The following is a 26,005-nucleotide window of genomic DNA, read 5'->3' as shown; positions in this document are numbered from 1 at the left end:
TTTGCATATTACCGACTGGACACGATTGTGCACGTATCCTCGTAAATTAGACATAAAATGTGCATAATAACCGGTAAAAGTTTCACAGCGTCGGCCCGGTATGCGGTGAATCTTTCATCAAAACACGTGGACGTTGTCACACTCGACGACAAAGGGCCCGGGGAAAGAATAAGCGAGAGGCAGAGAGTAAAACCGTAATGAAATCTCCTGCTGGTCACAGAAGAATCTTCACAAAGGCCATGACAGCTGGCGCACGGGGTTTTACACTCGGTGTTCCCATCGTATTACAAGTTGTAGGAGAAAATGGTGAATCATGGGCCAGTCGTAAAACTGGCAGCAAGTAACTGCAAGATAGTGAGGTATATACACCGTGTTCCGGAAATCAAGATAAACTTTTAACCGTGAACTATGCACGAGAACCTACAGTTTTGAATTATACGCCCGGGGAACTTTTCCCGTGGTAAGATTTACGTGTACCCTAAACGTAAGTTAAAGGCACGAACATTTATGGGAGAAGTTGGAACGGTGTCGTCTGCGAACACTTTTAACCTCCGCGGGCCCGGGAACTCTTTTGTTGTGTCGAACCACTAAATCAACATAAAGCTTCCCCTTCTTTTTTTTCGGAGGCGCCGGCTGCTAACGAATAGGTTCGGTGGCTAATTAACGAACCCACAACATATACTCATTGTTTAGCGGTACATCCATGGAACTTTGTAATCCTAACTGAAAGGACCAGCGGTCCATTGTAATCCTTAGAGACGTTATTTTTGTATTCGATATTTAAAACATTTTCTATTGCATTAGCTAAAAAATCTTGCCACTTTTACTGATTAATTGTCATCACCAGACAGCATTACACGTTCCAGCTCATAACTCCGGTTACGATAAACATTTCCAATATTTAAAAATGGCTATAAACAGCCAAGAGTCACACCTAACAGTCCATAAAATTCCAAAAACATAACTCTTTTCATCACCCAGAAAAAAATCCCAAAATCACCTCTGTTATCGGTTACCCAAAGAATATAACTGCTGTCGCCGGTCAGAGGGAAAGGATTAATTATGGTGACCATACTAACCGACGGGGCTGGATCGCCGATCGACGGGGCTGGTCCTCTCCTTCCTGTCAACCGGACTGGTTCGTTTTTCTATGGGGCTGGCAGATTTGTCGCTGGCCGTGCTTCTCTTGTCGACGGGGCTGCTGCCAGCGCTGAGCCTCTTGGCGTCCTCTTGTTGTTGCTGGACGACCTCTGTTGATTCTTGGGTTCCGGGGGTAGTGTTGTTGGTGCCGCTGGCCGACCCGTTGTTGTTGCTGTTCCCCGGAGCAGCGGTGTTCGTCCCGGCCCCGTTGTTGTTGTTCAACACCACCGGCAACGCGCCTCGAACATCCCTCAGCTCGCCGCGGAGGGTCGCGCACTCACCCCTTGCACGTTCCAGCTCCCCGTCAAGCCGGGCGCCAGTCGCTGCGTTCTCCTCCACCATCACGCGAAATTTTGCCTGGAACAACAAAACAAAACAGAAATTTAACCCTCTTGTTCGTCACCGAAAAACTTCACACAGGACCGGGATACCAATCACCAATCATTATTTAATCCTCGAACGGCGTGCCATTTTTATCACTAGAGTGCGGGTTTTATGTATTTATCAGAAAAATAAGTAGTAGAAATGTAGAATAGTAGACAGATTAAAAGAATCAGAGGATAGAAGGAATTTTTTTTTAAATTGTGTTGCAGAAAGATAGCAATTTGTCCCAGAAGTGTACTTCCTTGAAAGGGATGATTGCTGAGGTTATTTGAAGAAACTTTTTCCTTTGCGAAAATGTTCTCCGCGGCTTTGTTAACGAGTTATTAACGAAAAACACGGACCAATCAGAGCGGTGGGCGGATACCGGCTCAGCCAATGCCCACGCCGCGCTCAGGGGAACCTGTCGCCGAGGCGGAGTTTGTGCGCTGTAACCGCAGTCCGATTGGTCCGTGTTTTTCGGTAATAACTCCTTAACGAAGCCGCGGAAAACATTTTCGCAAAGGAAAAAGTTACTGCAAATTACGTCAGCAATCACCCCTTCCAAGGGAGTACAACATTTTTGGGACATCCTGTAGATTCCACAATTTTCATTTCTGGAATCTTTAGAGACTATCGTATCTTTGTTTTTAAGAAAATTTAAGAAAAAATATTGTGAACTTTACGACATTCAATATATTCATAATTTAACTATTGGACTATTTTTAAGAAAATTTAAGAAAACATATTGTGAACTTTATCACGTTCAGTATATTCATAATTTAACTGTTGGACTGTTTTTAATAAAATTTAAGAATAAATATTATGAACTTTATACATTCAGTGTATTCATAATTTATATTCTCAGGAAGTAATTTAAAAACGGAATTGTGAACTTTAATGACACTGAATATATTCGTAATTTGTCTTCCCAAAAAGTAATTTAAAAAAGGAATTGTGAACGTTAACGGCACTGAACAAATTCGTAATTTATATTCTCAAAAAGTAATTTAGAAAGAGAATTGTGAACCTTAACGACATTGAATATATTCGTAGTTTACATTCTTTATTTAGAAACGCATAATTCTTCACGTCGGCTCGGAGAAGCCAAGAAAGAAAAAAGCGCCGGTGAAATCGCGAACCGGAAGCCATAGTGGGCGCGCCTCGGAAACTTCGCGAAACCGGAAGTCCCTGGAACAATCGTCGATTCGTCGACACGAGCCCGCAAACTTCCCGAGGAAATTTTCGAGGGGGGCGTTGACCGAAAACTTTTTAGCGAATTTTTCGCCCCGCTAATGAAATAATGGCGGCGACCCTTTGTTTGCTTAGCGGGGCTTCCAGCGCCATAGTTGGAAGGGGAGAGAAGGGGGATAAAGTCTGGCCGAAAGAATGCGTGACGGAGAAAGTATCGAAAGTTCTGGGAAGTTGCGATACCGGCTGCAATCGCGTTGCACGCCGACCTTTTCGCGAAATTGCGAGCGCTAATGCGGACCCGAAGTACACTCGCCGAAATTTCTATAAAGTCATCGTCATTTTCATAGATATTTTTAAAATATTACAATTTCTGTTGCTTTATCGTATCTGGCCTTGTGCTTTGTTGACACTCTGATAGAAGGACCGCGCACTCAAGACCGCATTGTTTACTATTTACGTTTTTTTTAATTATTTCTGCGTGGTGCAGAACACAAGTGCGAAGTTTCTATAAAGTCACTTAGTGTTTCTCTGGATTCTGAGCAGAGAACTACGGGAAATTGCAAACATTCTAAAAGTATTAGTTTTAGAACTCATAGAAATCCTGTTTTTTATAATTTGATTCGCGTGTAGTATAATGCCGAGAGGAAAAGTACTAACAATTGAAGAAAAAGCATCGATCGATGCTTATAAAAATATGGGCTGCTCTAATCGCGCAATTGCTAAGAAAATTAATCGGTCATATACTGTGATTAATAATTATATCAATTTACGCGAAAATGACGGAAAAAATCATTTTAAAGGTGGTAATAAAAAATTGTCAAAGAGACAACATTCATTATTAATGAGGTCTGCGGCTAAGGAAACGAAAAATGCAGCACAATTGCGAGCTGAATTGGAGCTCCCAGTAACAAGAAGACGTGTGCAACAACTTTTAAATTATTCTGGGCAATTTGTGTGGACAAAAATGCAACGTAAACCAGGCCTTAAAGAAACACATAAACAGGCCCGTCTTGATTTCGCACGGGCACACATGTCCTGGACGAAAGAGTCGGAGTCTGTCATTTTTTTCAGATGAGAAAAAATTTAATTTGGATGGGCCTGATGGCTGTAAATATTATTGGCATGATCTGAGAACTGAGAAAAGTGTGACAATGAGTCGTAACTTTGGTGGTGGTTCCCTAATGATATGGGCTGCGTTCAAAGCTGACAAAAGGACTCCAGTGTGTTTCATAAAACACAAAATGAATTCTGAAAATTATACGGATTTGTTAGACATGGTTCTAATACCCTTTACAGAAAATATTGAAGATGACAATTTTATTTATCAGCAGGATAATGCTGCAGTGCACGCGTCGAAGCACACAAAGCAGTGGCTTCTTGAAAGAAATATCAATGTTTTGCTATGGCCTGCTTGTTCTCCGGACATAAATCTTATTGAAAATGTTTGGGGTATCATTGCGCGACATGTTTATAAAAACTGCAAACAATACAACTCCATTAGCGAACTAAGGGATACGGTGACTGAAGCATGGGCGTCTGTTAAAACAGAAACGCTACAAAAGTTAGTTTCGTCAATGCCCAATCGCATTTTTAATGTAATTCAAAAAAATGGAGGTTATACTAAATATTAAAATAGATATAATAAAAAAACAATTGTTAATTTCAACTTTATCCGTATAAAACGAAACTGACATTATAGAAATTTCGCAGTCTGTTCTGTGTAAAATTATATTTTTGTTTTCTTTTATCAATAAATGTTATACTTATGTTTTTAAATCGGCGTGTATGCTTTCTTTATGTAATCCCGAAATGCTACCAAATACAAATTTTTCATTGGTAATGGTATAATTATAAGAATTCATTACAAAACACAGTGACTTTATAGAAATTTCGGCGAGTGTATAGCGGGCAAACAGGACCGCAGATAAAAGTTGGCTTCGAGCTTGAACCTTGCAAAATTAATAAGTCTACCGCCAATGCACTTCTGTTATGCTTTCTCGCCCCGCCATCTTTTAAATTCTGTAAACTGCAGCCCCCTCACAATTATTAAACATTTATAAAGAGAGATTTAAAAAGTTTCAGATTAAATGACCAATAACTTCGCACGCAATCGCTATTCCTTACTAAAAAAAAATATCCTCATACTCTGCGAAGATGAACAAATTTATCCTCCAACTTTGAAATCCGTGCACATATTAGGGGTGCTCATAAGTAATCAATTATTTGCAAAGAATTTGTTTTGCCTTTAGTTCTGTACCGAGAAGTCAGTGTTCAAAATATTCTAAAAAGTATAATTTTCTTTCAGCCCTGTAATTAAATGGCGGCGTCCGTACCTTGCGAGGATCATATTCGTCATTGCCAACTTTTTCACTTCTGTAGAAGATGCAAGGAGGCACCTCGAGTCATATTTTTCTTCACGAACCCCGGATTTCTATAAGAGGGGGATTGAAAATTTGCAGGAAAGATGGCAAACTGTCCTTGATAATGATGGAGATTATATAACAAATTAAGAAATAAAAACCTGAATTTACTACAAAGTTTGTTTTAGATTTCAAAATAATTGATTACTTATGGGCCCACCTAATAATATTTCCGGTTGAAGAAATTCAACACACAATGGAGGAATGCTGAGCAATTGTTGGGGCGAAGAACGCGATTTTCGAAACGAGAATGTAGTGATGCATTGTTGGGCAGATGAAGGCGGAGGAGTCCGCAGAGACAGGGTAGATTTGCAGCGGGCAGATGAGCCGGTCGGAATAAACAATGCAGTAGATAAAAAGCTCGCTGCAACGGCGAAGCGTGCAATATTAATAAGCCTACCGCGGCGCATAGAATAGGAATCCCATTGTGGACCCGGCATTGTGCCCGTCGTTCCGAAAGCTTCGCCGCATGACGATATTGACTGTGCTCGGGGAAGTTTCTGTCTGGTTCTCCGCGTCGCAAAATCCGCGGCGCGGCTCCGACGCGCGCGGGAACAAAGGATTATTTGGATATTCAACACGGTGCTGTCTTTAAGCCGTCGACTCGGCTAAGACGCGGCCTTCTGTATCGGCAGTTCAACCCTGCGAAGCTCTCTAAGCGGTAATTTCTCGTGTAAATCATTTCGAACAGATTAAACGTAATTGTCGTCTGGAGCTCGCCGCGGAATTATTATACAGGATTATCACAGTGTCCTCTGTGTGTGACTACGGTTCTGCGGAGTTAACGTCGACTGATCCAGAACTTCGCCGACCCCTGGATGCCCCGGAACCAACTTTTGCCTAATCAGGAAAGGAGCCACAACTTCCGGCTTCGTCCTCTCTTCGCCTCAAAGTCACGTTTCCTTAGTATCTAATCAGCAATTTCGTTCATGCTCGCGGATTAACGAGTGACGTCAGGGCGCGCTGAAAGGCCCGGTTTCTGGACAAAATTACATTAGTTGAAAACTATAGGTGATACGAAAAAAAATACTTCAGACATTACTTAGTTGTTATGCTGCAGTTATGGGGCAAAATTAAAAAGAAGGGTTTCTGGCCTATTAACCCTATTTAATTAAATGCGAAAATTCTGAAAAAAAATCGGACAGATGTCAAACACCCAGTTACATATACTGTAATTAATTCTGATTTTTAAGTTGAGAATCCTGGTTGTAAAATACCAAAAGCTTCAAGAAAAATCGAAGAAATGCAGATTTCGCTTTGCAGTTTAAGAGCAACAACATTTATACTTTCACAGCATCTGTGTATAGGTATAAATATTGTCCGTGAATTTTTTCAGATTTTTTCGTGAGGTGTGCCGTGGTAAATAAATAATAAAAACCGCCTTTTATCGACGTTTTTCTCAGGAGAAACTAATACAAAATTTAAGAAAATCGAAGAAATACATATTTCGCTTTGCAGTTTAAGAGCAACAACATGTATACTTTCGCAGAGCATCAGTGTATAGGTGTAAATATTGTCCGGGAATTTTTTCAGATTTTTTCGTGACGTGTATCGTGGTAAAAACAAAATGAAGACCGTCTTTTTCGACGAGGAACTAATACAAAATTTAAGTTTTTAGATTTCGCTGGAGGATCACCGGAGGATTTACGGAGGGATGATACGGGATTTAATAAATGAATTTCATCGCGGAGAAGTTTTCGCCTTTAAAGGGTGGCGCAGGCCCTTTAAGGAAAGCTGGCGCCGGTCTCCGGAAGGTCCGTTCATTAACGTGATCAGGGAAATGATTTATTTGCGAAAGCCCGGGAGATTCTCCCCGGTTCCCACGGCCGCGGTTTGCACGGGAACCGTTGTTAATTGCACCGAATCTCGTCCTAGGGTTTATCAGGGCCGATCGGAGAGCAACGTGGAAAAAGAACAGCAGGAATCTGTTCCGGCGCGCGTCCCGATAACGTCGATAACCATCGGCGACGCTGGTTCCCCGTCGCTTTTATTCGCCTTCCCGAAGATGTAATCTCGGAAACGTTGACCTACATGCCGAACCCGAACCAGCCACTGATACACAAGCCTCTGCTCGCTAACTGGGCTCGCTTTATATGTGCACATGGCGCGCAGCCTGCGCAACACAGGCCCTTAAACACATAAAGCGTCCGCAGGCATTGTGGCGAACTTCTGGTAAACTAAGCCGACGTTTGCTCCGCTATTCTTGGCAGCCCGGCAACCGGGGCCATTGTTTGCCGACCGGTGCGTTTATTTAGTTAATGTTATTAACTTCCGCGGTTGTTGACCGGCTTTTTTTCGAGCTTCATCCCCCTCACCCCTGGAATCGAAATAATTGCGCCGTGGGATCGCGAAACGCTCGCTTGGAAACCGAGGAGGTCTCATTATTCGGTTCCCAAGGTGAGACATGAGAGTTTTTCTGGAAAATTTTATGTAGCAAAATTGTTGGTGAATTTTGTCAAGGTTTCAGCTGCTCTGAATCAGGATTATAATCCCTTCAGAAGGGTCCGAATGGCAAATGGTCGCTCAGAAATTAAGGAGATCTCACTATCGAACTTCTAGGGTGCAAACTGTAATTTTTCGGAAAATTGCATATAGAAAAATTGTTGGTGGATTTGGTTGCGATTTTAATTGCTCTGAATTGGGATTATAATCCCTTCAGAAGGGTCCCAATCGGAAACTGTCGCTTAGAAATTAAGGTGACCTCACTATCGAACTTCTAGGGTGCAAACTGTAATTTTTCGGAAAATTGTTGGTAGATTTGGTTGCGATTTTAATTGCTCTGAATTGGGATTATAATCCCTTCAGAAGGGTCCCAATCGGAAACTGTCGCTTAGAAATTAAGGTGACCTCACTATCGAACTTCTAGGGTGCAAACTGTAATTTTTCGGAAAATTGTTGGTAGATTTGGTTGCGATTTTAATTGCTCTGAATTGGGATTATAATCCCTTCAGAAGGGTCCCAATCCGAAACGGTCGTTTAGAAATTAAGAAGGCCTCACTATTGAGCTCCCAGGGTGCAAACTGTGATTTTTCAGGAAAATTGCACGTAGAAAAATTGTTGGTGGATTTAGTTGCGATTTTAATTGCTCTGAATTGGGATTATAATCCCTTCAGAAGGGTCCGAATGGCAAATGGTCGCTCAGAAATTAAGGAGATCTCACTATCGAACTTCTAGGGTGCAAACTGTAATTTTTCGGAAAATTGCATGTAGAAAAATTGTTGGTGGATTTGGTTGCGATTTTAATTGCTCTGAATTGGGATTATAATCCCTTCAGAAGGGTCCCAATCGGAAACTGTCGCTTAGAAATTAAGGTGACCTCACTATTGAGCTCCCAGGGTGCAAACTGTAATTTTTCGGAAAATTGCATATAGAAAAATTGTTGGTGGATTTGGTTGCGATTTCAATTGCTCTGAATTGGGATTATAATCCCTTCAGAAGGGTCCCAATCGGAAACTGTCGCTTAGAAATTAAGGTGACCTCACTATTGAGCTCCCAGGGTGCAAACTGCGACTTCTGAGAAAATTACAACATAAGTGCAGTTCATCATATACTTTTCACTTTGACGTATGAATTTTAAACAATATAAAAATAATTATTTTCGTCTCTACAGTTGTATCTAAATAATTTATATATTTTATCCAATTTCCTCGAAATGTACTATGAAAACTAGTACAGTGAACACAGCCATACACAACGGAATCATTAAGCAAGTAAACAAAGTGTTCTTCCTAATCCTACCTTATTAAATACACGAAGCAAAGGTCGCCGATCAATAAGTTGCAGATATTCGTACAAATTTTTATGCTGCAGGTTGCGAGACCTGCAGCGAAATGGCACCCCATTTCCCTTACTACGAACACCACTATCAAAATTTGAAAACCTACAGTAACGAGCAAAACTGAGTCTACACTATTTGAAGCAACATAACTTTTTAAAAATTAGATCAAATGACTTATTGGATTGATATTGGTTAATTCGTTTACAAGTTATAACCGCTTAAAAGCGGAAAAATTGCCATTTTTCACGATTTTCGACTTAAAATCGCACTTTTAATCGTTTATAACTCGTAAACGAATTAACCAATATCGGTGAAATTTTCAGCATGGATATAATTTATTCGAGCGAATCAAGTACATTCTTCAAATTTTCAATACAGGCTCAGGTAAAAAAGCTGAAAAAACCAACTTTTACTATTACTTTTGCGATTCCGACCAATTCAAATTTTCTACACCTCGTCTAATAAACTAATCCTTCTAACTTCTCAATAAAATTCAAGTCATTTGATCTAATTTTTAAAAAGTTATGTTGCTTCAAATAGTGTAGACTCCGTTTTGCTCGTTACTGTACGTAACCGTGTTCCACGCGTCCGCGAAAGGCACTAATGTACAAAACGCGCAGTCGAATTGTTGCACGCGCAACGATCGTCGATAAATCTCGCCGCAGTGTTGTCCAATGGGGTTCCTGTCGTCGAGTAGAAATTGATCGATGATCGTGCGGTTGTCTGGTGCGAGGAGGGCATGAATGCGAGTTCGCCGTCGGTCTATCTCACTCTCCCCTTCTTTCCTGCGATGAAGAGAAAACGGAAGGCGCCTCCGGGAACGCAACAAGTTCGCGATCCCTTTATCCTCGTCGGCTATCCTTTTGTGTCCCTGGAACTTGGCCAACGGTGGCTCACCGCCGCTGCTGCTGCTACCCGTCCGTCTCCTCCCTTCGTTTATCCTCCGACCACCCTCGCCTTCGGGTTCTTATCTAACCCGAAAGTGCAATCAATCATTTCAGAGGGCGATCACTCTCCCGCGACCGACTGCTACGAGCAAAGTTCGGACGCGATTGACCGTGTAACGAGAGCCCGCCACACCGGGTTTCCACTTTGCCGGGAACCGATTCCGGCCGGCGATTAAGCGGACCGGACCGTTCTGCTGCGATGGCAAGTTTAAGGGTTGCACTTTAGACCGACACGTTATCTCGGTTTCACGCAAAAATAGCTCCGTCGAAAGTGCTGTCTTCGAACGTCTCTCGAAGTTAACAGCGATTAAAGTTCTAGAACTGGTTGCAGTAGCTGGCGACTTTATACCGGCACCACGACCACTTTGCGAGAGACGATTTTATTAGGTGTACCCATAGGTAATCAATTATTTCCAAAGAATTTGCTTTGCCTTTAGTTCTGCACCGATCTTCGAAGACGAAACACGCATTCGTTTACAGTTTTCGGTAAAACAGCGTGTATTCAAAATATTCTTGAACCTTGCAAAATTAATAAGTCTACCGCCATTGCACTTCTGTTATGCTTTCTCGCCCTGCCATCTTTTAAATTCTATAAACTGCAGCACCCTCACAATTACTAAATATTTATAAAGAGAGATTTTAAAAATTTCAGCGAAATTTTCTCTATCGGTAAAAGCTTCTGGAGAGCGCTCCGATTAAATGACCAATAACTTCGCACGCAATCGCTATTTCTTACTGAAAAAAATATCCTCATACTCTGCGAAGATGGACAAATTTATCCCCCAACTTTGAAATCCGTGCACATATCAGGGGTACCCATAATCAATTATTTGCAAAGAATTTGTTTAGCCTTTAGTTCTGTACCGATCTTCGAAGAGGAAACACGCATTCTTTTACAGTTCTCGGTAAAGCAGCCTGTGTTCAAAATATTCTAAAAAGTATAATTTCTTTTCCAACCCTATAATAAAATGGTGGCGTCCTTACCTTCCGAGGATCATATTTGTTATGGCAAACTTTTTCATTTTTATGCGGGATTGCACCCCCCGTACTCACCGGATATTGCTCCCTCTGACCATCATCTTATCTCTGGAGCAGTATTTATGAAATAAACATTCACTTCTGTAGAAGATGCAAGGAGGCACCTTGAGTCATATTTTACTTAACCCTGGATTTCTATAAGAGGGGGATTGAAAATTTGCAGGAAAGGTTTGCAAATTAAGAAATAAAAACTTGAATTTACTACAAAGTTTGTTTCAGATTTCAAAATAATTGATTACTTATGGGCCCCCCTAATAAACTAGCACTAGAACTGCTTTGCAAAAGATTCTATACACGAAAGTATAACGAACATTCGGTAAATAATAAATGTTTCCTGGAATGAACAGTGAGGCACACGTAGTTCCCTTTGTAATGTTTCCTTGTACAACATCGTTTGATAAGAAGGTATTGAAGAGACATCAGTGTCTGGTTATCGCTGGCTGATTAGGGGGGACGCGCGAGCCAAATGAAATTAGGGGTGGGCAACGAGGAATTTCTATTAGACAGTACCGAGATTACGAGCGTCGAACGAAGGCCAAGTGTCAAATACAACACGATTGATCTCGATTAATATACCTCTGATGCGGTCCGGTGGCACGATCGCCTCACCGGTGTCCCCACGTAACCGCAGCTCTAGCTACATTCCGCAATCATTGACCTATCTCAATGAACAGGCTGCCATGTTAGCCGGAACAGGAGAGAACTGTCTATCATTCCGTGCTGGGGATTCCGTGGTAATTGAATGAGAATTGGCTCATCTAGAGATTCAATCATGTCACTTCATCCCGTTGTTCGTGCGGCCGAGTTGTCGTAGAGGAGACCTGGGATCGAATTTTTTGGTGGTTTGGCGGGAGGCAGCGAAAATGTCGGTGAAAAAGAAAATATTTTTGTTCGAGTGCACGTGCTTCTACTCGTTTTTCCTCTTTCACTCATTTGTTACTTTCACTGTTCATTTATTACTCTCGCGATTCGTTTATTCACCACTCATTCTACTCATTCATTCCTGTCTGTCTTCCTTTATTGCTCTATTAATTCGCGGTTACTTATTCATTCTTCTCATTCATGACTGAGTTTATTAATTTATTACTCTATTGCTGCTCAGTCATATACTCATTATACTCATTCATTACTGCCTTTACTTCCGTATTACATTATGACTATTCGGTTACTGATTTGTTCTACTCATTCAATACTGCTTCTACTTCGGTATTACTTTATGGCTACTCGGTTATGTACTCATTCTACTCATTCAATACTGCTTCTACTTCGGTATTACTTTATGACTACTCGGTTACGTACTCATTCTACTCATTCAATACTGCTTCTACTTCGGTATTACTTTATGACTACTCGGTTACGTACTCATTCTACTCATTCATTACCCTGTCTATTACAGTACTACTTTATGACTACTCGGTTACTTACTCATTCTACTCATTCATTACCCTGTCTATTACAGTACTACTTTATGACTACTCGGTTACTTACTCATTCTACTCATTCATTACAGCCTCTATCCCAGTATTACTTTGTGACTACTCAGCTGTTTACTAATTCTATTCATTCATTCCTGTCTCTATCCCTTTAGTGCTCTATTACTCTATTACTTGCTCATTCTACTTGTTCATTACTGACTCTATTCATGTTTCACTCATTTTACTCATTACCACTTCTTCTCTACTAATTTGTTACTTTCCCCGTCTATAATCATTTAACACTATTCCTGTTTGCTCATTTGTCACTCTCTACTCATTTACCCCTCTCCACTCATTTGCCACTATTCTCTCATTTACAACTTTATCAGAGCTTTATGCGAAACAAAAATGATCTGTATTTTTTTTTTCTAGAAACAGGGCCACAAAGAGAAATTTGTGTCTTTCTGTAATTATTCTAACATGTACAGAATAATGCACCCTCGTTTTTAAATCCTTCTGATCGCTTTAATGCTTTATATTCCATCTACTGATTTTCCTCCTAAATACATAAAATCCTCAATCCAATTATCACATTATCGAAAACTTACTAAAATGTTCAAACGAAGAAATACACTTTCATCGAATATCAGTGTCCCACTGACTCAGAACATTTTTCTTTTAGACAAAGATCGACATTATACTCATCACTCTTTCCATTCGTCTCTGTAAATTTTCCGTTTCCTGAAGGAGGGACCACTTCTCTCTAACATCGCGTCAGCGACCCCAAAAGGAGGGAACAACGGGGCAGAGCAGCGAAACGAGAACCGTTTGACGTGATTCCCCAAATAAATACGCATTCAAGCCGATGATGCAATCGTCGGGTTCGCCGTTGCATTAGCGCCGGGAAAGAAATAAGAGTTGCCAGAGGAGGAGGAGTTGGAGGAAAAAATGAGGCGGAACCGACGGTGAACAGGAAACGCGGAAGAGGAACGAGCCGGAGAATGAGCATTACGGGAGCCACTCGAATTTATGAAATTGCAATTTCAGCTCCCGGTAGCAATTTATCCGCGCAGCGCGCGCCGAGCAAGGAAAATAATCCACCGCCTTGTTCCTTTCCGCCGCATTTCTCTTCGCTCGCGATCCGGGACAGCGTCTATGAATTTCATTCGCGAATTGCTTCTCAACGCGAACAGACTCGTCGGGTATCGTCCCGATCGTTTCCCCGCACCACTCCCCATACGTATCGGCACGCTTCCGTCCGCATACAAACAAAAATATCAGACCTATTTTAATCAAACCCGTCCCGGTAAAATATGACTCTGCCCGCCATAGTAATATCCGCAACCCCTTGCTTTGATACCGGGCCGATTCGAGAACGTCTAAAATTGAATTTTATTACGCCCGATTTTCAGACGTTCCGTGAATAACGCGACGAATTTACTGTCTTGCTTCTCATCGAGTATCAATAGCTACCGGAAACCCGCAAGCTTTCCAGTAACTGTAAAGAAACTCGATCATTTTCTTTTATACGGGCTGTTCGGTGGCACAACCGAATAGGGGGTGATTTTCCATGAAAAAGTAAGCCGAAAATGTGGAGCAACATTTTTCCATAAGAGACTTCGTTTTCGAGAAAATCCAGTTTGAAATTTCCTCCACCGCGCCCGCAAGTAGAAACGGCTGGTCATGACCAGACACGGTCGAGTCCGGTTTGAATTCGATTTACTCGAAATTGAAGCCCCGTATGCGAAAATTTTATTCTACATTTTCGATGCAGCTTCCCGCGGAGAATAACCTCGGGTCGTTTTAAAAATGGTCGCTCGGACGTGGCGCGTGTTTTCTATAAATTAATGCAGCGATTTGTAGTTACCCGGGTTCGTCAGCTTGACGTATGCTCTTACAAACAGAAAATCAGAAGTAGTTCTTATTTTTAATAAATTTTATTGTCGAATCACCCTCTATAAACCCTCTAAAAAACCCACACTGTATTTCTTTTTTTTTTAATATGAACCCACCAGCTCGTGGAACGCTGGAAGACAATTATAGATTGTTACATTTATTCTCTGGAACGTTTCAGCCTGCTGAAAATGAACAACCGCCGATGCAAAAGTATTTGTTAAACATTTCTCTAATGGTGGTTTCTTACGTTCCTCTGTAATATTGACATAAGTTCCCGGCCGCGTATCGAAAGATCCGAGAAATCCACTCGTACAATTACTTAGAGTGACAAATGCTCGGAGCAAGTCGCTTAAAAAATTAATACCGAGGGGAACTGTGCGAGACGCTCGTGTGATGATGGTAATGGAAAGGTTTCCAGCAGATTCCGGGAAGCTCACGAACACTTCTGGACCTCGGTGTGGGTTTGATTTAAACAATAACGGGGGACGAGCAGCGGTTTCACGCTAGCAGCGGAAAAAGTATTACGGCCATTCATAACCGCGGGAGCTTACGGAATTAGCCGCGACGAGGCTGCGTGACACGGAACAACAGGGAACGTGGACCGCCATGCTATTTAAATCATACGTCCCTTGTCGAGCCGCCTGATGTAGGTCAAACTCGAAATTATACTCGACAAAGTATTTCAGCCCATAATTTCCATGATCGCAGCGGTGTTCCGGGATTTTCGGCCTCAAATGCGAAATATCGTTCCCGATAAAAAAAAAAGTCTAATCATTGCGCAATAATTTTAAGTCCTCTGAAGCTGAACATATTCTGACCAATCTAGAAAAACATATTAATAAAATTCTCGACTCCAAAGACGCCGTACCGCTTTTAATTGGATCCAGCTTGGGTCCAATTCGGCCCAGAAGCAATTCTATGATATTCGTATTTTCTTGCAAAAGTAATATCTTCAAGAAATGAACTAAAAATGATACAGGTCATTCTTTATGGCAGGCTCCTTTGCAAAAGAATTATTTCAATGAAATAAACTATTCGTTTTAAAAATGATACTAGTCGTTCTTAATATAGGCTCCTTTGCGAAAGAATTATGTCAATGAAATGATTTACTCTAAAAATGCAAGTCAATTTTCGCGAAAGATGAGATAAAAAGCTGCTCGCAGAAATAAAATTAATTTAATCCACCCACAGAGCGAATTGTTGTCGACGGAGTTAGAGATGCATGTTCTCCCTTAATTGGACGCCGGCTTCGATCCGCTGGATTTTGCAGAGTATTAATGTAACAATTATGTGAACATCGAGGAAACGTTCAAAGGAAACGCGCCGGTGGAAGGAACACACGTGAATAGGAGCGGAAGAGCGTGACAGAACGAAAGCAGAAGCGCTCGCCGTGTTTCGTAATGATTACGAGGCAGCGAGCTGAGACCACGTAATAAAAGAGAGCGTGGCTTCCCAAAGCGGGGTTAACGAGAGCCACTGATTTCATTGTTCCCAAGAAGCGTCATCGCCGCCTCGATTCATTATAGAAACTTTTCTCATGGTTTTTGCGCCGCTCTTCATCATCGACGCGTTGCCGCTCGTTACAAAACACCTTGTACGCGAAGCATTAGCTTCAAGTACACCGGAATTTCTCGGGCTTCTCTTATCTAGACCGTGCGCGATTGTGAAGGTGTGAAAATCAGATAGTAGGCGAAATTTTGCTCGTCCGTGTATTGGTTTAGCTGCAGCGAAAAATTAATTAACTCCCATGGATCGAAGTAGCCAATTACAAAATAAGGTATTCCCATATATGAATTATATAAATTATTCTAAGATAGTTTTTCATAATGTATTAGCTACCGAAAGTTTGGAACTGCTCTGTGAATTAGTGAAATTGTGCCCGTCAAGTTGGCGAGCTCGAGTAACTAGAAATAACTATATTAAATTATGAATAGCGAGAGCTACGTTTGAGTGATCGGTTTTAAAAGTAGTGGAGGTTGTTCTTGGTGAAAAGCTGCATCGAAAGTGCAGAATAAAGTTTTCCCGTACGATTCTTCGTTTCCGAAGAAAACGAGTTTAAAAATTCCTTGTGCGCGCCCGCAAGTAGAAACGGCTAGTCGTGATCAGACACGGTCGGTTCCGGTTTGAACTCAATTTACTCGAAAACGGAGCTTTGTATGCAAACATTTTATTCTGCACTTTCGACGCAGTTTTTGGCGTAGAATAACCTCTGGCTATTTTTAGAACGGTCGCTCCAACGTAGCTTGTGTTATTTAATAAATTAGTGTACTAATTTCTAGTTACTTCATATTGTCAAGTTAGTAACTGTTTCTGTGGAAGCAGACTCCAAAGCAGCTCTCAATTTTATAAGCGAATAAGCGATAAACATTTTATAACTTATCTCTCGGTAAGCTCGAGTTATCAGAGATACGAATCTAAAGATCTAAATTAATCTGAAATCTATAATTGGAAGCTGTCGGAAATCTGTTGGATCAAACGACGGCGCGATTGATTGAAATCCAAATTCTGTAACTCGACGAAAATGTTTGTCTCGGTAATGCACGAAGCGGCAGAGATAGCGAGATGTGCTCGCAGGATTAATTGCGCCGCGAGACGCGAATTGTGGCGAAACGCGGATCACGAAACCGGAAAGTCACCCGGATCGCGATCAGCAGAAGGCGTGGTGGGGGGTGGTGAGGATGGGGGAGAAGTAATTTCCGGAATTACAAGAAACGCCGCGCATCAAAACGGCCTTTGATGGTTCTCCGTCAAAGATTAAGTCGGCACGAATTAATTGGATTGATTGCGACAGTTACGGACCCGTAATCCCGCCACTGTACAGTTACTTCTGTTACTTTGCTCGAACGCTTTGATGTGCCCGCAAGCTTTCGCGAGCTCCTACGAGCGATTTCCGGTCCGTTGGGATTCTGACGTCAGGTAAAAGCGATGTTAATGAAGGTGCGGAGGAAAACTTGCAGAAACGAAGTTATCAGAGATCATCATCCCTCGTCGAGCAATGTCACTTCTGTCTTCAAAAATGTTATTCGTTAGTTATCATTATATAAAAATTCTCCATGTCAATTCATAAATTCTTTTAACCCTTCTATTGGTTTAAATTGCACCAACTCATTTTTCCCATAAATCTATAAAATCCGCAGTCTAGCTATCAAGCTTCAGAATTTATTAAACATTGTACAGTAGGACCTTGTTGATAACTGAAGTCTCTAGTGACTCAACAATCTTCAAATTGCTGAATTTAAGTTTATCCATCGCTATATTATTTATTGTACAATTCTATGTCACGGGAATCTATGAACGGAAATTTTTATTATTCCAGGCTGTAAAAAAATTTGAAAAAATTCTGAGGTACTCATTCGAGCCTCTAATTTAATGTATAAGTGCAAGCTAAACGAAATGTGTACTCGGTTTTACAGTAAAAATAAAAAGGAAGGTATTAAACAAAGAATGTTTCGCCTGACCTTGAACGACCCGGCGGAGGGTTGACTATTAATTATTAGCCGAGGATTAGGGAAGACCTCGACGGCCGGACTTTGGAAGGGCCTGTATAAATTCGACGGGGGCGAAGACTGTACCACTTTCGCAGGAATCCGATGCGTTCGAACGGGGCACGCCGGGTCGCTCGCTAAAGTCCGGTTAATTATAGACGGGGACGCATAATTTCGGCCGCGTGTTAAGTTTATATTCATCTGTCACGCTCCGAAAAGGTTCACTGCACCCGGCATACTGCGGCACCGGCTGATACGGCACGGCCAGCGGGTTCGCAATTAAATGTTCCGCCGTCGACGTCGACGCCGACGCCGACGCCGACGCCGACGCCGACGCCGATGCCAACGTCGACGTCGTGCAGGAGAATTCCGTCGACGCCTTTGCCGAAACTGTGCCGTGCTAAGCTTTGATCTTCGCTCGCCCCGCTTAACCCTTCGACTGGCAAGTTATGGCGGCAATAACGCGTCATTGGTACCGCCCGCGCGATCCCAGCTATACGAGGATTAATTTGCTGCGCGTCGAGAACCTTGCTCGAGACCCTTCCAACAATTTATGCACCTTTTTTGAGCCCCAGCTTCCTGGGTTCGAGTTTGTAGCTGTTTGCACACTGTGCAGCTTATTACTTGGTTTATTCTTTCCTGGATGTATCTTATCCAGTGGTCCCAATTTTATTTAGTTTGTCGACTCGATCAATTTCTTCTTCCCCTTTCGTCCTATCTTTTGTATTTGTACTTCCGGTTTGCTGATGTCCTTACTTCAATGTACCTGCGTCGTTTATTTGGGTCACTTTTTGGTTTTGTTTATATGTGTACGTATCTTATTTGCTTATTTTATATTGCATATTTGATTCGCTTATTTTGACTTCATGTACTGTACTTTGTTTGATGGAATTCTTCCTTTTGCCTTCTTTTTTGTATTTTTAGTTCTGGTTCCTTAACCTCCAAAGTACGGCGCGCTCGTCCGCGACTCTTTCTCCCAGTACGGCGCACTTGTCCGCAACTCTGTCTCTCAGGGACGGCGTGTCTCCCCCGGATGGGAAAAAAGCCACTATAGTGGTGCATATCGTACAAACTGATTCTTTCCACGGAAAGCCACTATAGTGGCGTACCGTTCAAACTGATGCTTTTGACGGAAACCGCTATAGTGTCCGTAACTCTGTCTCCCAGGGACGGCGCGCCTTCCTGCGGATGGGAAAAAAGCCACTATAGTGGTTCGTACCGTTCAAACTGATGCTTTCCACGGAAAGCCACTATAGTGGCGTACCGTTCAAACTGATGCTTTCCAAGGAAACCACTATAGTGGCGTACAGTACTTAAGAGGTTAATATCGTTACTTTGATGTATGTGGTTTTCTTGTATCACCTTTTGTAATTTATATGGGTACGTATTTGCTTATTTTCACTTCATGTGCTACATTTTTTTAATAGAACTTTTCCACTTTTCCTTTTGCACTTGTTCAAAATGCAAAACTAGTTTGCAGTCTCTTTTACAAAAACATAGTGTATTTCTATCATGTAGCTTCTGCATCCTTTGAAATACAGCAAAACAGAGGAAATACGTGAAGAATTATTTAACATTGCTATCAACCTGCCAACATTATCACAAGACAAACTAAATTTCTGTGAAGCTCCACAAGTAATAAGTAGACAGCGGATATTTATGCAAAATAAAAATTATCTACTTGGATGAATAGATTCAAAATAATATAACAGTACTTGTAAATTCTTCTAATATCTTTACTGTTTTAAATTACACCTACCCGTCTAGTAATAATTAACGGAATGACGGGTTCTGGTATTCTTAATCCACAATTGTCGAAATTGTAAAAATGCACGAATGAGAAATTATTCAACAAATTTACTTCTTTGGGTATATATTGTGAAAGAAATGGCTAAAAATTTGGATAGATACATTTCCGTTATTTTTCTAAGTATAGTAACGTAGAACAGGCAAATATTCAGTGCCCCGTAAACCTAGTGTTAATGGCTGAAAGAACATCCAAGGGCTCGTTAACAACCACGTCGAAACAACCTAACGAATTCAAAAAAAAAAAAAAACAAGAAAAACAAACACATTTCCTCGCAATTTGTGTTTCCTCCTACGAACGCGAAAATCCCGGGCGATTGTATCTCGTGCGTTCGCGCGAGTTTTTCTAATGACTGTAATTGATTAGTAGAGCGTGGTTAACGAGTTAACGAAATGCACGCGGCATCGGTTCGGATTTTCTGGGTAGCAGATTCGCGGAGAAATATAGCAACGAGCAGGGAGAGAGAAAGAGAGAGAGAGAGAGAGGGGAGATCAGAGTTTCGAGTGGCGATTTTTTTATTGCACCTTCGTGGCCTGATTCAGCCCCCGGGGCTCGCCGTTGGAAAAATAAAGGAATGCAAATTTAATTACCGGAGTACTCGGCAGGTTGACGAGCGCCGAGCACACGTTCCGCGAGCGAGGCCCCATGACGTTTCGTGAATTTTAGTTTAAATTAATCTCGTCACCGTAATTCCCCCCTTGCTCCCCCCTCGATCCCCCCGCCTCCTGGTCACCATCCTGTTCGCGCTTGTCCAAGATCCACGGGGATACGGTAACGTTGTTATAACTCGCATTATGCGAGCAGAATGTTGCAGCAATTCCGCGTTAATTGAACCGGCAACGGTCGCCCGCGTGCGAATGGACGAATTACCTCCTTTTGACGCACTTTTCGGCCAGCAACGGTGGACACGGTGAATCTTTAATTCGCGTTTGATCTCACCAACACCCAACGCAGCGTGTCGCATAATGCATTTTTCACTGATCCGGTTAGCCCGAGCCTAAATTGCCGCTTGAACCAATTCCGACCGCCATCGCGGCTGTAATGACCAAATGTAAAAAAGTCCTTTATCGGGTTTCGACGAAATTATAGCGTCGAGGATTCTAATGTGTCGGAAATGAGTTTAAAAGTTCCGGGAACACGGGAGTTGCGCGAGTTATTTCTTCAATTCGGAACTGTACAATTTTTTATCCAAAATGTTACTATCTTAACTCTTATGCAGAAAATCACTATGCGTGTATACTCATATTTAGAAGCTTCGGTATTTAGGATTTCTGCTTAAATTTTTATTTTTAAACCCTAAATCGATATAATAGCGCAAATAAAAAAGTACTGTGATTTAATTTAATTGATTAGTAATTTGAGAAGAAATTTATTTGAGAATGGTGTAGCCTTCGTTGCAACATTACAAAGATATTGTTTATCGGGTCCGATTGAAATTATAATGCCGAGAGTGTTCGCAATAATTTCATGTAGCGTCAAGAATAATTATTCGCGCCGGTGGTTTAACGAGTAATTTATTTAAACAGTTGAAAGCGTCATTGGCTTCACCGCAACAGTAAAATGCGAAACCATTAGGTCCGAGCGAAATTATAACGCCGAAAGTGTTAATAGCGATTTCATTTAGAATGGCAAATGATCGTTTGAACAAACGGTGTAACGGATAAACGAATAGAGACATGGAATTGTTAACACCATCACCATGCAAATTCAAGCCATTCAATTTCTCGGTGATTCGATTACTCGATCGCATGTGCAACTTCTAATTTGTTTCGTCGCTCGTGCGAATTTATCTAACATTGCGGGTCGGCGTTATTATTCGATAGAAATAATAGAGTTTGATTGTGCAAAATTCACGCGAAATAAAGTTCCGATTATACGGTGGAATAATTGAATCGTTATTATGGACCATGTGCGCGAGTCTCGGGCAAACATCGATTCCCATTTATCCGCGGACTCGTTTAACATGCTCTCGAATATTGATCAAATCAATTTTTTCCAAATAACTCCAATAAACGATATTTCGCATGTTTTAATGAAAAGTCGCAGTTCTGCTGCCGCTCAATTTCAATTTTTAAACGCGAGTCCGTCGATAATTAATTGCTGCCACCGAGTGAACAATTCTTGTTCGACGGGGCACGATAAATTGTACAAACCCGGTGGAAAATATAAAACAACGGAAAGAACAACTGAATGTTTAACATCGAATGTTTAAACAATGTTTACACAATGTTTTTTCAGGGAAACCTTTCGAGGTCCACTTATGGTCGCAATAGCTGTCCACCCAATCTCAATTGCTTCACACTTCTACAACATTAATCCTTTCAAGATTTGACGTTCCAACGATTATGATATCAAAATACTCGATAAGTGTCCCCAGAATTTTTTTAGATTTTTTGGAAGCCTAGAACTAGGAATACAGTGATTTCTCTATATCTGTCGCCAAGACCTGGACAATAAAGGTCGCGGAATTATGCCCACTAGGGCCTCGGACACCGAGCAGTGTAAACATACCACGGATATGTCTCTTGGACGGTATATGTCCCTGGCAAGACCCGTGTTGCTGACATATATCGAGAATTCACTGTATACAGGGAGCTTCACCTAACTCGAGCATCTAAAATATCTCGCTTGTTTTTTTATGATAGAAAAAAATTGCAGAGGAAAACATTCAGGTTTTCAACATTCAAGGTCATTCAAGGTCAACCTACAGGTCGTTGGATTCGTCTTGTCCTCGGCTATCACATAGCGATAATAACAATATATCATTCCATTTAAAAAAAACTTCGATGACCTTGAAATCTCAAGAAATATAACCTCGAACAAATTTTTTTATCATAACATTTGCCCTTCTGAACCTACTAATGTTTTCCTGTGACATTTTTTTCTATTACAAAAAACAAGCGAGATATTATAGATGCTCGAGTTATGTGAAACGCCCTGTATATAAAAATAAGATTGCAGACGGATAAAGCTTGGAGCAAAAATTTGAAGATAAGAATTTGGTACTTAATGGGTTAACATGCTTCCGGTAGATAAAATCCGGTAGGGAAAATGTGCATCATCGATAACTGTGCAGTTGCAAAAATGGTCCGTCGCGCAAGGGACCGTTCGCGGCATAATAAAATAATGGTAATAACGGTAATCGTGGTATTTTCTAAACAATGACCGAGAGACGCGTGGTCCGACGATGCGAGGTGCGCAAACAGACGGCACCGGTGTACATATGTAACGAGATGAGCGCGGGACGAAGCGGGGGAGAGGGGGTGGGGGTGGGGGGCGGAGGGAGGTTTTCACGGGAACGTTACGGTAAACGTTTTGCGGGAAGATCCCCTGTGAAACCGGAAGCCGGCGGTGTTTCGCGGATCATGCACCCCGTTGAACGGGCAATTCCCTGTTTCGTTGTCGAGCTGAAGGGCTCTGGTGCACGTTGGTGGAGGTCGCGGGGATGAAGGGGGAGAACCGAAAGGAACGCGGTGTAGGAGGGGCCACGTTTCAAATGCAAATAGGAACACGCCAGCCGCATAAGAGGCCGAGCTTAGCAGTTTTCAGGGGTGGTGGGCGCGAACTTTCGGGTTCGATAAAGAGTAGAAAAGCAATTTGGTGGTGGCGCGGCCGAGGGCTTACGCGTTTCGCGGAACGAGCGGGAACCAGGCGAACGGGGAAATGGAGGGAGCGAGAAATTACGCGCGAGAAAACGGATCTCACGGTTCGACTCGCCAGTTTCTCTCTCTCTCTCTCTCTCTCTCTCTCTCTCTCTGTCTCTCTCTCTCTCTCTCTTTCTCGTCGATTCGAGGACAGTTTTATTGTCGGACCTCTGAAAGGAACACCGAATTCTTCGCGCTCCTCCGCAAACGTTGCTCCGTTCGCTTCCTGTTTGCTTCTGTTCGCCGATATGTACACTTGTTGACGCGATCGATCGCGAACGCCTCGGCTTCATTCGGTGCGTCCGGTGCGATGCGATCGACTGTTTCGATGGTCTCTCGGGATGTTTGTGCAATTTTTTAAACCTTCAGCGAGAACGCGTGGCCATTCTTTTAGGCTATTTTTAGACGATTTTTAAGTAAGATAGAATTTTCATTCGGAAATTTGGGGAGCACAGGACAATTTGTGAAGCAGTTTTTGTTCCGATTTTGTCTTTGACTCTGTGCATAATTAACCCCTTGTACTATAATATCGTGTCAGACTCGTGATGAAGACTTCGGAGAGAATTTTCTGAGTATGTATATTATGAATTCCCTTTCAATTGAAATGAAATTCTATTTTAGCGTAGTCAGTATCTAGTCGTTACAGACCACGTGGTTATACAATACAAATTTTCTATTTTTCCTAGTTGATTATAGGCATCAAGAAAGTTCTAATCATTGTAATTATACAATTTATACAATAAATATAAATTTTCTATTTTTCCTAGTTCATTATAGGCATCAAGGAAGTTCTAATCATTGTAATCATACAATTTATACAATAAATATAAATTTTCTGTTTTTCCTAGTTGATTATAGGCATCAAGGAAGTTCTAATCATTGTAATCATACAATTTATACAATAAATATAAATTTTCTATTTTTCCTAGTTGATTAGAGGCATCTAGGTAGTTATAATCATTATAATAATAAAGTAAAGTATAGTGCAAAGGGTTAAAGATCGTCTGAATTGCAAGGGATGGAAGATAAGTGAAAATGTATTTCTTTCGTTAATGATTGTAACACTGCACCTACCAAGCATTAACTGAATTTATTGAGACTGTCCGTAATTTCCAATATAATAAATGCTTGCACAAGGAAATTTATTCTACTATTTTCCACAAATGAATTTTTATAGTTTGAATAATTGTAAAATATGAAACCGGTCATTTTGACCGTGGTAGAGTTAGTGTTAATATGTTTTTGACAATTTTGAGCGAATTAAACATGACTCCTCCTCTAATATCGCAACACAAAAATTGAGATGCTTCAATAATGTAACAGCACACTCTCAAAATTTCAAAAGAATCGGTCGTAGAGAATTGTGCATACCAATATTTATACTACAAATTCACCATCGTCTACAACATCCCAAATTTTGTAAGATTTTATTTCCTACAGCTTAACGCAGTGTTTTATTTTACCGAAGTTCGTAATTTATTGATCTCTGGAACGTTTGATTGGATACGAGCTGCATAAAAATGACCAGAAACGAATATAATGACGGATTATACGTCCTACCGTCAGCATATTTAATCGTAAATAATTGAATATTTAATGAGTTGCTAATGAAATGCACTGGTGTCTGTGGAGGGTATATTCCACTCGTTTCAGAATGCAATATTGAATTTAATGAAATGTATAAAAGACTTAATTACTACGTGCAGAATCATCAATTAGCTGCTGATGCATAAAACTGCACAGTGTGCATTCATTACTGATACCGAATAGCAATATACATTTTCTCTTATCAAGAAAATACTTATTGTTACTTCTATAATGCCGCGAAGTAGCCTGAAAATTTCAAGAGTATCGTTTGCATAATTTCCGAGATAAAAAATTGGGGAAGGTCACGCGATTTCCAACGACTTATACAAAGTTCCTCCCATAACGAATGCAGCAAGGACGCCATTATCGTTGATATTGCAACACAAATATTCATATTGTTGCTTCAATAGCGCGATAACATACTTGCAAAATTTCAGAGGAACTGTTTACATAATTTCCAAGGAAAAAAAACTCCAAGGGGCCACTCTATTTTCAGCCAATCGCGCAACGGGCTCTGCCCTTTAACAAGTGCAATAAAGTCGTCATTATCATGGATATCATAACACAAAAATTCATGTTGGCGCGTCAATAGTGTAACGACGCACTCCAAAAATTTCGAAAGAGTCAGTCGCATAATTTCCTAATAAAAAAACGTCAAAGGGCAACCCAATTTTAAACGAGTTATACAAAACTCCTCCCCTAATGGGCGCAATAGAGACGTCGTTATCATAAGTACTGCAACACAAAAATTCCCATTGACGCTTCACCAACGTAATAACACGCTCTAACAATTTCAAAAGAATCGGTCACACGACTCCCCGGGAAAAAATTCCAAAGTCCAGTCAATTTCCAGCAAGTTCCGCAATGCTCTAATGAATGGTGCACAGTCGGCGTCGTTAGTAAAACTAAAATGGAATCACGTTGAAACATCAAATACGAGTGCGCACCGTCTGTGGCGCGGTCCACAGCAGAAACAGTGCAGCCAGGCACCGAAAATTGAAAAGCAATCGACAAACAAACTCACCACCACAGGGTCACAGGGTCTCAACCCCCGCGTTTCGATCTGCAGCGAATTGCATCGCGCGAACGGTCGTTGTCGTCGCAGAAAATCTGCAATATTCGTAAGTGGTCGGGCGAAAACACCGACCGGCGTGGCACGGCCAACACGAATTTCCCGTGACATATATCCCTCGGCCGCCGGGTCGAAGTTCGAGCACGCTATTTCCCCGGAGGTTTTCCCTGATAGCGCCGCGAGGAAAGTCGTTCCCGCTAATGCACGTGAACGTATTAACGT

At 41.5% G+C, this 26,005-nt stretch overlaps 1 protein-coding gene across 1 annotated transcript in view; it reads right to left on the bottom strand.

Annotated features, from left to right (window-relative positions):
* Liprin-gamma (liprin protein kazrin) overlaps nucleotides 1-26,005 on the bottom strand; it is a 199,392-nt gene that overhangs the window by 46,985 nt on the left and 126,402 nt on the right. Inside the window, 1 exon segment of the mRNA XM_076796696.1 lies at nucleotides 1,080-1,497. Coding sequence (XP_076652811.1) covers nucleotides 1,080-1,497 — 418 coding nt within the window.

This window comes from Halictus rubicundus, chromosome 1, assembly GCF_050948215.1.
Source record: "Halictus rubicundus isolate RS-2024b chromosome 1, iyHalRubi1_principal, whole genome shotgun sequence".
In the NCBI taxonomy this organism is placed as follows: domain Eukaryota; kingdom Metazoa; phylum Arthropoda; class Insecta; order Hymenoptera; family Halictidae; genus Halictus; species Halictus rubicundus.
Note: the sequence above shows the minus strand (reverse complement) of the source record. Positions and strands in the feature narration are given on the sequence as shown.